Source organism: Penaeus japonicus, unplaced genomic scaffold, assembly GCF_977035675.1.
Source record: "Penaeus japonicus unplaced genomic scaffold, GWHDUDI00000001_assembly GWHDUDI00000004, whole genome shotgun sequence".
In the NCBI taxonomy this organism is placed as follows: Eukaryota; Metazoa; Arthropoda; class Malacostraca; order Decapoda; family Penaeidae; genus Penaeus; species Penaeus japonicus.
In genome coordinates, this window is record NW_028234406.1 from 2,698,381 (window position 1) to 2,711,176 (window position 12,796).

The 12,796-nt window shown below is 45.0% G+C and overlaps 1 protein-coding gene across 1 annotated transcript in view; it reads right to left on the minus strand.

Annotated features, from left to right (window-relative positions):
• Window positions 1-714: 714 nt before the first annotated feature.
• The window catches only part of LOC122258769 (uncharacterized), a 31,278-nt gene continuing 19,196 nt past the window's right edge, over window positions 715-12,796 (minus strand). The window contains exons 2-15 of the mRNA XM_086535894.1: window positions 9,184-9,284; window positions 8,606-8,861; window positions 8,223-8,391; window positions 7,799-7,937; window positions 7,186-7,389; window positions 6,784-6,902; window positions 6,578-6,645; window positions 6,298-6,381; window positions 5,813-5,977; window positions 4,995-5,308; window positions 4,715-4,886; window positions 2,336-2,533; window positions 1,846-1,995; window positions 715-1,531 (exon numbers count right to left, since the gene is read on the minus strand). Coding sequence (XP_086392020.1) covers window positions 1,425-1,531; window positions 1,846-1,995; window positions 2,336-2,533; window positions 4,715-4,886; window positions 4,995-5,308; window positions 5,813-5,977; window positions 6,298-6,381; window positions 6,578-6,645; window positions 6,784-6,902; window positions 7,186-7,389; window positions 7,799-7,937; window positions 8,223-8,391; window positions 8,606-8,861; window positions 9,184-9,284 — 2,246 coding nt within the window. The 3' untranslated portion in view covers window positions 715-1,424. The remainder of the gene's footprint in view (window positions 1,532-1,845; window positions 1,996-2,335; window positions 2,534-4,714; window positions 4,887-4,994; window positions 5,309-5,812; window positions 5,978-6,297; window positions 6,382-6,577; window positions 6,646-6,783; window positions 6,903-7,185; window positions 7,390-7,798; window positions 7,938-8,222; window positions 8,392-8,605; window positions 8,862-9,183; window positions 9,285-12,796) is intronic.

Genomic DNA, 12,796 nt, shown 5'->3' on the forward strand with positions numbered 1-12,796 from the left:
CATTACATTCATGTAGTCACTTTTAATTGACTTCACACAAAAAAAAAAGAAACTGACATGACATGACATGACACACTTATTAACCGTGACACGTCAATGCCTTAGAGATGACGAGTCTGTTTCTTCGACGTTCTTTAATTACTTAGTCAAATGAAATGATAATCATAAAAACGATAGAGACAACAATAGTATTGATATCAATAAAAGATAATAAAAATAATACCAGTTAGAAAACCAATAACAACATCACATAATGATAATGAGGAGGAGGAGGAGGATAATAATAATAATGATAATAATAATAATAATAATAATAAAAATAATAATAATAATAAAAATAATAATAAAAAAATAGTAATAAATATAATAATAGTAATAAAAATAAAAATAATAATAATAATAATAATAATAAAAACATAATAATAATAATAAAAATAACAATAACAATAATAATAATAATAAAATAAATAAAATCATTGTTCTCTTATCATAGCGCTTGGTTCTTCCGTGGTCACATAAGACAGATAAAGCATAAAAGAGGCAAAGAGCTCGTACGTACGAACAAACAAACAAACACACAAAGCTCTCTCTTATGAACACTCGCCTAAGCTAACACTTATCTGGTGTATTTTTGAGATCAATTTTATTTCTTTTTTTTTCCAATAACGAATGTCCGGTTTCTGGAATCGGTTAATAATACCGATTTGATTATTGTTTTTTTTCTTTTCTTTTTTCTTTTCTTTATTAATCTCTATGTGTCTTTTTTCCGAACAATATCGTAGGCTTGATATATGATGTGATTGGGTGATTGGTGATCGATTGGGTGGTGATTAGATGCTGTGATTTCGTTGATGATTTCGAATCACAAGAACCACGAGACACTTTATAAAAAAAGATGAAAATGATAATAGGAGAATTGACTAGAAGCAATAGGAGCAAATTAAAATTCCAACGCACAATGACTTCGATAACGTGAATGAAAGCGAATTAAATTGATCTAATTTTTTTTTTTTTTTGGTTTTCATATCACGTGACCTCAAGTCCTTATCGTTGTTAAGCCTCGATCAAGACTAAATAAAAAAAATATATGTATATACAAAGAAAAACAAACAAAAAGACAAACAAAAGGATGTAATAGCAATACTGCTTGAGAATACTTTTTTTGTTTACGGTATACAAATGTTTTTGATTATTCGAAGGATGAGAAGATGGGAGATGAATGGAGAGAGAAATGAATATTTACCGTATGAATGTATCACTGGTTGATCACAATGACGGGGAAACACACACACACACACACACACACACACACACACACACACATACACACACACACACACACACTCAGACACACACACGAGAGACGACACAGTAACGACGTGAGAACACTGAACGACAGACTCTCCCAAGTGGTCGTCGTGGATTCACAAAGACGACAACGAGAGTAATAGCGTTAGAGTCGTCACTATCGACGACCATCGGAGACTCGCCGCTGTCGTTCTCGAGGTGCCGGAATGCGCTGCTCGAGGAACTGAAGGGAAAAAGAAAGAAAAAATAAGAACAGTTAGACACAGATGCCGCGAGAATATGTTACGACGATAGAACAAACCAAAAAAATAAGAATAAAATAATAATAACAATAACGGGACTTCGGACGAATTACGAACTTATGAAAAATGTGTTTATCTAGAGCATAACCCTTTTTTTTTTTTTTTTTAAAGAAGTACTTTGAAGGAGAATGATCGAATTATAACAACTGGAGTACAAAATTACCCCCCCACACCAAAAAAAAAAAAAATAATAATAATAAAATAAAATAAATAAATAAATAAAAGGGATACTTACTCTCGTTATTCCACGTGGGGGTTTCCGTGGTGGTGGAAACCTTCTTAATCCAGGGGTTCTTGGTGGTCGGGGGCCACCAGGGGGGGCGGGAGGAGGGGTCGGGCTGGGGTGGGGGGGTGGACGCTCTGGCTTCGAGTTCGCTACACGTGGCTGTGGAATTCAAGAAAGGGGGCGTGTGGGGTTAAACGGGTATATTTAGTGGAAATAGAGTTTTTTTTTTTAATTTCCTTTCGTCTTAAGAAGAAGAAGAAGGAGAAGAAAAAGGGGAAGAAGAAGGGGAAGAAGGAGAAGGAGAAGAAGAAGAAGGAGAAGAAGGAGAAGAAGGAGAAGAAAGAGAAGAAGGAGAAGAAAACAAAACAAAAAAAAAAAAACACACAAAAAAAACACTTAAATGAGAACTACACACCGAGATTTCAAAAAAAGATCATATCACAACGTATACAAAATTTTCTCGCCAAAACCTCAATTTCTTCCTTCCATCAACACTCACCTTGTCTGACGAGCTTCATGCCATACGCCAGCGGCTGGAGCCCCCGCTGACAACTCGTGCCAGCCTCGATGATGAAGATCTCATTATTACTGACAACAACGCCCGCAAAACACTCATAAATGTTGACATCCCGCCGGTGCGTGAAGGTGTACATGACGCCACCTTCAGACCACTGACCAAGGCACCGGTAGTCGCGTTCTAATAGAAAACGGGAAAGAAAATTTTGGTTAATTCGAGACTTTGAGATATAGGAATAATGGTAGTTATTGTGAGGAATAATGGTTGTTATGTGTGAGGAATGATGGTTGTTATGTGTGAGGAATAATGGTTGTTATGTGTGAGGAATAATGGTTGTTATGTGTGAGGAATAATGGTTGTTATGTGTGAGGAATAATGGTTGTTATGGGTGAGGAATAATGGTTGTTATGTGTGAGGAATGATGGTTGTTATTGTGAGGAATAATGGTTGTTATGTGTGAGGAATAATGGTTGTTATGTGTGAGGAATGATGGTTGTTATGTGTGAGGAATAATGGTTGTTATGTGTGAGGGATAATGGTTGTTATGTGCGAGGAATAATGGTTGTTATGTGTTTGGAATAATGGTTGTTATGTGTGAGGAATAATGGTTGTTATGTGTGAGGAATAATGGTTGTTATGTGTGAGGAATAATGGTTGTTATGTGTGAGGAATGATGGTTGTTATGTGTGAGGAATAATGGTTGTTATGTGTGAGGAATAATGGTTGTTATGTGTGAGGAATAATGGTTGTTATGTGTGAGGAATAATGGTTGTTATGTGTGAGGAATAATGGTTGTTATGTGTGAGGAATAATGGTTGTTATGTGTGAGGAATAATGGTTATGTGTGAGGAATAATGGTTGTTATGTGTGAGGAATAATGGTTGTTATGTGTGAGGAATAATGGTTGTTATGTGTGAGGAATAATGGTTGTTATGTGTGAGGAATAATGGTTGTTATGTGTGAGGAATAATGGTTGTTATGTGTGAGGAATAATGGTTGTTATGTGTGGATGTGAATTAATGTTGTAGCTTTAATAGTTATGCTGTGTTGTTAGCTGGTATGTGGGTGAATGAATGGTGCTGTGTTTGAATTGTGTGGTTGTAATTTGTATATGTAAATTAATGCTGTAACTTACTTATGCTGTAACTTATGCTGTGTGTTAACTGATATGTGATTGAATGAAATTATGCTGCTTATATGAATTGTTCGGTTGTTTTTTTGTGAAGGTGGTGGTGGTTATTATTGTTATTAATATTACTTACTGGTTTTGTTTCACACTAAGGCTACATTTTCGCTCTAAGATTGTTACTGTTATTTTACTGTAACATGCATTCAGGTTCGGGAAGATCTAAATACCACATACCATTCGAACTACAGAGACAAGAACATGGTAAAATTAGAGAAACAAATATATATAATTAAAAAAGAAAAGACAGGAATACAAATAAAAAGAATATAGACACTTAGCCAGATGTATAAAAAATGTGACCTTTCCAAGCAACGTTATTATAAAGCTATAATCTTATTCTCAAAGAAGAAGAAAAAAAAAAAAATCAAAGCAAAGTGGATTACACAAAAATCCATTTAAATCAAATCAAATACAACAACATCATCATCATCATCATACATGCTACATCTTACATCTAAACTGTGGGTTCGTGGGTGGAGGTGGGTGATGCAAACCCGTTAATAACGAAGAAAAAAAAAACGAAAAAACAAAAAAAAAAAAAACGTGCAAAGCTATTATTACGGTGCTCTAGCTGTGCGTAATTAGCCTACGGTCGTTAAGGGGAGAATCTTCGCATATGGCCGACCAACCACATTTCCATGATGGGGGAGGGAGGGGAGGGGGGGAGGGGGATATGAGGGAAGGGAAGGGATGGGTGGGGAAGGGAGGGGAGGGGATGGGGAAGAGAGGGGGGACAGGAGGGGAAGGGGAGGGGATGAGATGGGAGAGGAGAGGAGAGGAGAGGAGGGGAGGGAAGGAGGGGGAGGATGGGGACGAGAAGGAAGGGTGGGAGGAAAGAAGGGACGGGAGGGAAGAGAGGAAAGAAGGGAAGGGAAGGGAATTGAAGGGTGATACAACATAGGGTAGTGGTGGAGGGGTTGTGGTGCAACAGGTGGTGGGGGGAAGGGGGGTGGGAGGAGGGGGCGTGGCGTGGGTGAGCGTAGTAGTAGCAGTAGTACTGACACAGGTGCGACAACAAGTACAGTGCGTATGGGTTACGGTGCCGTCTCAGTGAAGCTACGCCAGTGAGGTCTCTCCAGGAGGTGAGGTGGTGTGAGGGGCGCCTGCGCGTGTGCCTCAGGGGTGCAGGTGCTGAGACCAGGAGGTCTCGGGGGCTCTCGTGAGGCTCTGACCTTCAATGGTGACAGGACCCAATCCTCGAAGGTGCTCCCACTGCGACGCCTCCTTCGGGTCGTGGTGGCGGTAATAGAAGGGGCGCTCGTCGGGGTACGGTAGGCGGGTGGTGGTGGTCGTGGTGCTCACGTCCCTCGCCCTCGGCTGCTGCTGTCCCGACGCCGCTTCCTTCTGCTCCACCTCCTCTTCCTCTTCTTTTTCTTCCTCTACCTCCTTCCCCTCGTTCTGCCCTTCCTCCGCCTGCAGTCCCTGGGCCTGGGGACCCGCCTCCGCCTCCACCTGCGTGCGAGGACTGGCCTGCGACGCCGGAGGAGGTTCGGGGTCGTCCGGGAACACGTAGACCTGCGGCGTCTGGCGGTGGCGGTGACGCGGCATACTCTGGGCGCCGAGGGTCGTGTACTCGTCGATGGCCCAGCCGCCCAGCTCGCCCGCGCGCCGGTACGCCCAAGACGGCTGCCGCTTGGCGCCGTGGCGGCCGGCGTGGCGGCTGGAGCGCCCCAGGAGAGCTCGGGGGTCGGACACGCGGTAGACGGCGCGGCGGCGTGGGCGTGAGAGGGCGGAGGGCGTCCCCGCCTCGCCGACGTCGCTCAAATCTGTCCCGACATCCAGTAACTTCGTGATTCACTAAGCTCATTCTCCTCTTACTTCCGACAGCGACTTTAAAACTATATGTATGTCTCTCAACGCTTCCTTTAGAGTTAGTTTGGAAGGTGGTCCAGGATGTCATGCAATTAGTTGGATTAGTAACGTTACCATGATACGAAGAAGCTGAGAAACCGTTACAAGAACAGAGTCAACAGAGAGCCCATGTTTTCCCTTAATGCCAAATATGAAACCGATTGTTACATTATGTTTAACGTTAGTATATCCCTTCACCTTGCAACGATACAAGTCATGCACTAAACTGATACTTCTCTCTCTCTCTCTCTCTCTCTCTCTCTCTCTCTTTTCTCTCTCTCACACATACACAAACACACACACAAACACACACACACAAACACAAACACACTCCCACTCGCACTCCCAAACTCCCACTCACACGCCCCCTACCCCCATTACCCTCTCCTACAAGAGACGTCCCAAGCACAAACACTCACCCTCATAGACTTCGGTGGAGTTGAAACACGAAGACACCGTGTAGAACATATGTTGCGGATCGTGGCAATCGGAAGCCAGTCGTGCACACAGCTCCTTGGCGTCGGGAATCACGCCCGTGTACTCGCCCGTAATGGGACATCCAGCGTGGTTCTCGGGATCTAAGCCTGTGGGCAAGAGGAAGAAGAAGAGGGACTGGGTTAGGTTTTGGGTTGAGGGAATGATGATTTTGTGTCCGTTGAAAAGTAGTTTTTTTTCTTCTTATTATTATTATTATTATTATTTTTTTTTTTTTTGGGGGGGGGGGGGCAAAAGATGATTATATATGTCTATTGGAAAATTGTTATAAGAAGGATTCCAGGGTATATATATCTATTCATCGATTTTTCATTCTTATTTTTAATTATACATTTTCTTTTATTATCTATTACCCTTTTCATTATTCTAGTATACATTTTTACTATATCTATTTTTTTAGTGTACTTACGTCCTTGCGTGATCCACTCCTGACCGCGGAACATGTCATCGGAACAGATTCTCGAGGCGTTGTACTGATCACTTGGGTACGAGGCTGGAAAAAGGACAGAGTATCTATTTTAGCCAAATATCTCAGATAAGTATCCGTGAGTTATGAGTTGATTCGTTTTCCCATTGTCAGATTTTTGTAATGCAAGTATCCGCGAGTTAGATCCGAGTGTCTCATGATTAGATTTCGGATTTCGGATTTCGGATTTCGTGGGCGTATTTCATGGGCGTATTTCACTTACCCATTTGATACTCGATGACGTTGACCGCTCGCTTCTTAATCCAGATGCACGTAAATTCCTCCTCGCCACTGCACGTGAAGAAAAAAAACAAAAACATTACCAATACGACCAAAAGGGGTAAAACAACCCACATGCACCTACATACTGCAATCACAACATCGATCATGCGGCAATGCAATCTGCAATCAATCCCAAAGGGTACGTACCACTGTGTCTGGGAATAGAGGGCGTAGCGCTCGCCGTGGGGGGCGTGTTGGGAGAGACACAGCGTCCGATATTTCTTGTCCGAACCAGCGTCCTGCAGCCAAAGCTCGTTAGAATCGATCTGATGGGAGGAACAAAGGAAGTGTTAGAGAGGGAGAATGCAAAGCACTTTCAATATCAACATTTTTTTAGATATAAATGCGAGTTGATTATCTGGGTGTTTGTTTGTTTGTGTGTTTGTTTGTACGTTTGTGTGTGTTTGTACGTGAGTGAGTGAGTGAGTGAGTGAGTGTGTGTTTGTGAGTGAGTGAGTGTGTGAGTGTATGTGTTTGTGTGTGTGTGTGTGTGTGTGTGTGTGTGTGTGTGTGCGTGCGTGTGTGCGTGTACGTGTCTGTCTGTCTTACCTGCAGATTCTGCCACGACCCGTGCGCCCACTCGGGGAAGGCGCAGGCGGTGGTCTGGACGAGGGCGGGCGGCGTGGGCGGGGTGACGGGCGTGAGGACCATGGACTCGTAGCCGTCCCAAGGGCTGTGCAGGTGGTTGGTACAGGTGGCATCAATGCTGAAGCTCAGGAACACTCTTCCAGTCGCCTCCTCCACAGAGTACATCTACGAGAAACAAATCGCAAAATGAAACATCTCCATTTTCTTTAATTAACATCATCATCATCCTTTTTAAATTAATTCCTCCATCTCTCCCAAATCGCATAAGGAAACATCTCCATTTTCTTTAATTAACATCATCATCATCATCATCCTTAGTATACATACATACTTCCTATCTATCAACTAAGCCTCTTTTTTAAAAATTAATGCCCCCATCTCTCCCAAACCACAAAACGAAACATCACCATTTTCTTTCATTAACATCATCATCATCCTCCATTCTTCCTATCTATCATCTAAGCCTCATCATCATTTAATTAACATCATCATCATCATCATCATCATTCTTCCTATCTATCAACTAAGCCTCTTTTTAAAAAAATTAATTCCTCCATCTCTCCCTCGTACTCACAGCGCAACGATACCGCGGCTGATGGTCGGTCGTAACCTCGGGGTCCCAAAGAGCCAGGTATTTCTGGCCGTCGTGGCCCTCCCAGTCCCCGAGACACCGAAGACCCATGTCCAGCTCGCCGAAGGAACATCGACGGAATCTAGACGGGCGGAAAAAAATATTAAATGAAGATATGAATGATACGTATTGTAGAAGAGGAAGAAGAAGAGGAAGAAGAAGAAGAAACATAGAAAAAATAACAAATATATATTTATAAATGATTCCAGAAAAAGAAGAAAAAAACAACAACACAGATAAATAATTGCAGAAGAATTAGAAGAAACAAACAAAGAAATCGAAACTCAAAAAAAAACGAGATCAAAACGAGACAGATAACACATGAACAACGGAAGAGAAGGAGACGTGAGCTCGTATCCCCCTTTACCTGAGTTGCAATTGCGATCCCTTGGGGCAGTTGGAGAGCTCGGAGGACGGTTCGGGACACTCGACGGTCGACTCCGTGCCGTCGTTCACGTCGTAGGTGAACCGGTAGCGTCCGCTGATCGGGCAGAAGACGCGGTCGATCAGGCCGTCCTGAGTGAAGCTCCGAGATTCTGTTGAGGAAAAGAGAGAGAAAAAAAAAATGGGGGGGTGAGTTTTCGTTCACGTCTTACGTCCGTACTGTACATCCGAAATAATTCGTTCTCTCGTATTTTTTATTTCCATTCTTTTCACAATACGTCGAAGTTATTATTTATTCTCTTTTATTAATTTCCTCTTCGATGGAGACGGATTAAATTACACCGAGTACAGACTCCCGTGACTTACTGTAAAGCATGATTTCCCGCGCCCGTTTGGACTTGATGTCATGTATCGTAGGACAGGTCTGCAGGACAGCTTCCTCGGACGAGTAGCACTTGTTCAGTCCTTCGGTGTACACCTGGATGACGTTGCCGGAGTGGAGGGACACGTGGAAGCACCGGAAGCAGTCCTCGCCTCCTGTGGGGTCCCTCAGGATCACGAGGTTGTCGAATTTCTTGTGGCAGACGCCCCAGACGGGAATGGCGTCGGGTAGGATGGTCACCTGGGGGAGGAGGAGGAGGAGAAAGAGGATGATGATGAGAAGGAGGAGGAGGAGGAGGAGGGATGAGAGAGAGAGGTCATTACGTGAGTTAGAGTGAGGGAGGATGGGGGGAGGGGAGGGGGGGGAGGCGTAAGCCTAAAATCTCCTCCGCACCCTGATGACTAGATTAATGTCATTTCTTTTTTTAAGATGTGGTTTGAGGTCAACCGAATATCAATCCATATACAGACACAAGTCCTTCCCCTTTCTCAACTTTCTTTTGAGATAACGAAAATTTTAAAATCATCCAAAGAGGATAAAAAAGGATAAAAAAGCAACTTACCTGAGAGTACTGATGGACAGACCCCCCCGAAATGCTGGAGATACTCGACTGGGTGGCGAAAATCCCCTGGTATTCCACGGGGAAATAACACACTCCGTACACTGGAACGAGAAGAGGAGGACAAGAATCAGTCTCTGTGCGTCTTAATAAAAATATGAAACTAAATAAACAATCCAATAGGTAAATCCGAACACGGCAAAAAGGGTAAATCTAATTACCCCAAAGGAAAGGTCGGGTAGGTGGAGAGAATGAGAATAAGAATGAGAATGAGGAGAAGAGAGAGAACCCAATTAGGGAGGGAAAGGGACAAGAAAGAAAGTGTGAGAAAATGAGTCCTCATGGTGACAACGAGAGGCCTGGGAAACGTCGCTACAAAAGAGCGTAAACAGGAAGACGAAATGCAGGACGGCGAAGAAAAGGAGGTGAGGCTAATGGTCGGCGCAGCACCTGTAATTTGGCCGCGTGTGAGTGCGGGCGTCCGCGATGGCTGGGCTGCGGTGGCCCTGTGTCGCAGACGGGGGTGATTAGCGGCTACGCACACGCACGCACACATATACGCACACACACACATATATACGCACACACCAAATCACACACACACATACGTACGCGCGCACACACACACACACACACACACACACACACATATATACGCACACACCAAATCACACACACACACACGCACGCACATACACACACACACACACCAAATCACACACACATACGTACACGCACGCGCACACACACACAAAAATAAACACACACACACACAGACAGATACACACACGCACACACACTAACATCTCTTTCTCTCCCTTCACGTAACCATAGACGCAAAGCCCTCCCTATGTATAACAAAACATAAATGCAAAGTTAAAAAAGTAAGAGTCATCACCACAACGAACAATAAATCAGTGCGAGTTGGGGGGACATCTCTCTTCCCTCACCCCCCACCTCCCCCCTACTCCTAACCCACCCCCAACAGCACAGACACACACATGGCCAGTCGGTTCCTACCCACCTGCACACATTAGCCTTGGTATTCCATTACACTATCAGCTCTTAACCCCGCCCACGCCTATGCCTCGCCCACAATACCCTCCTCCTCCTCTACACATCCCCTCCTCCCCCCCACCCTCATCTTTACACCCCCCCTCCCCCATCCTCCTCTTTAGACATCCCCCTCCTCCCCCCTCCCTTCTTTACACATCCCCCTCCTCCTCTCTTTACACATCCCCCTCCCCCTCCCTTCTTAACACATACCCCTCCTTCCTTCCCCCCTCCCCCTCCCCCCCCTTCTTAACACATCCCCCTCCTTCCTTCCCCCCTCCCCCCCTCCCCCGCAGGTGTTCACAGATCGGCACCTGGAGCAGGAAATGTGGATCAGTGTTGGTACAGTGATATCCGCAAGGAAGCCGACGGGAGAGGGTGGGAGGGAGGGGAAGGAGGGAGGAGGGAGGGAGGGGAAGGGGAGGGAAGGAGGAGGGGGGGAAGGGGAAGGAAGGGGAAGGAGGGAAGGAGGGAGGAAGAGAGGAGGGAGGAAGAGGGGGGGAAGGGGAAGGAGGGAGGGAGGGAGGGAAGGAGGGAGGAGGGGAGGGGAGAGGAAGGAGGGAGGGAGGGGGGGGAGGGGGGGAGGGAGGGAGGGAGGGAGGGAGGGGGGAAGGGGGAGGGAGGGAGGGAAGGGGAAGGAGGGGAGGGAGGAGGGAGGGAAGAAGGGAGGAAGAGAGGAGGGAGGGAGGAGGGAGGGGAAGGAAGGGAAGAAGATAAACAGAGGGACCAGAGGACACGAAAAAGAAGAAAGAAGACAGAGATGTAAAAGGATACCAGTAGTGATAAATACACTACTCGTCTACCTGTCCTAACTCAGCCTAATCCTAACCTAACCTACCTTAAGGTGGGCTAATTCTAACCTAACCTAACTTATCCTAATTCTAACCTAACCTAACCTGCCTTAAGTTAGCCTAATTCTAACCTAACCTGCCTTAAGTTAGCCAAATTCTAACCTAACCTAACCTAACCTAACTTGACTTCATTCTAACCTAACATAACCAAAAGCAAACTAAACCAAACACAGCCTTAACCTAACAGCGCAAATGAAGCAAGAGTGATGACTCCTGGAGGTGATGCCACAGCTGGTGATGAGGAATGCAATCACGCAACAATGACGCGACGAATGAAAAGATAAATGATGAACGAGTCGCGAGGCCTCATGTGAGTTGTGAATGTGGTGAGGGAGTGGTGAGGTGGTGAGGGAGTGATGAGTGTGGTGAGGGAGTGATGAGTGTGGTGAGGGAGTGGTGAGTGTGGTGAGGGAGTGATGAGTGGGGTGAGGGAGTGATGAGTGTGGTGAGGGAGTGGTGAGTGTGGTGAGGGAGTGATGAGTGCGGTGAGGGAGTGATGAGTGCGGTGAGGGAGTGATGGTATAAGGCTCTGTTATCGCATGTAAATATTAGGCAATTGGTTTGTGTGTACAGCATATCAGGTACCAAGTGTGTACGTACGTATGTGTGTGTGTATGTCTTTAAGAGGGATGGAGGGTGGGTGGGTGGGAGTGGGTAAAAATAAATGTTTTTTCGATGTTTGGTTTGGCAGAATAATACGAAAAACGTGTTTTATAATTAGCGCTTGCACTCACTCACACACACACAAACACACACAAACACACACACACTAGTTTCCTTCTAGAAACTTCATGGCTCGCTCTCCTACCGTATGACCATACGCCCATATAGACGCCCACGCCCACACCCATACACACGCCCACAGACTTTATACGATAGACAAAAATCACGGTACACATGGGAGTAGGAGGGAGGGGGGGCGTAACTCTAAGCTCCCCCCTCCCCCCCTCCCCCTCTTCTTCCACGTTCATGGTCTTCTCAGAATCTGAGTCGATGCTTCGTTAATTATGGACGAGTGTGATTGTAAATGTCGAGTGTTCCTGATAACTGTAATGTTCCAGAGTTCGACGTCGCGGCAGAAAACGTGAAATTTCGCGCGTCTTTTGTTTTTTCTTATTTTTTTTTCACCTTAACTTTTTCCCGCCATTTTTTCTCGCTTGGTCGGTCGGTTGCACTCCGGTGTCGAGACATCTTTCAAAACCGTGTAAAGACTATTCTATCTATATCATTTCATTTATTTCCTCTTTAAAAAATATATATACAGTTGGGAGAGGTTCGCACACCCGGCCACCAACCCCAAAACCTCTCTCTCTCTCTCTCTCTCTCTCTTCCCATGCCGCAGATTAGTGTCATGCGCACAGGATACGAACGCGGTCGCCGTAACAGGGATATGGCACCACGCCCGCGCTTCCTTCGATTGCGTTCCCTCGGCCCGGGCTCCGGTTTGCCTAAGAAGAACCTATCCACATGTTGAAATTCGAAGACGCTGCTGTGTTACTCTTTAAGAAGGATTGGTTATTTATAGTTGTTATATATTTTTTGAAGATTATGGACTATTCTTTCAAAATACGTATGATAATAGGATGGAAATAGATGAAAGTGCACGGAATCGGTGGCAGTGGCACGATGGTGCTGTAATAACACAGGATAAGCAGGTGATGGTGATGGGACAGTCCTGCACGCTCGTATGGTGATGCACACTATGGCTTTGT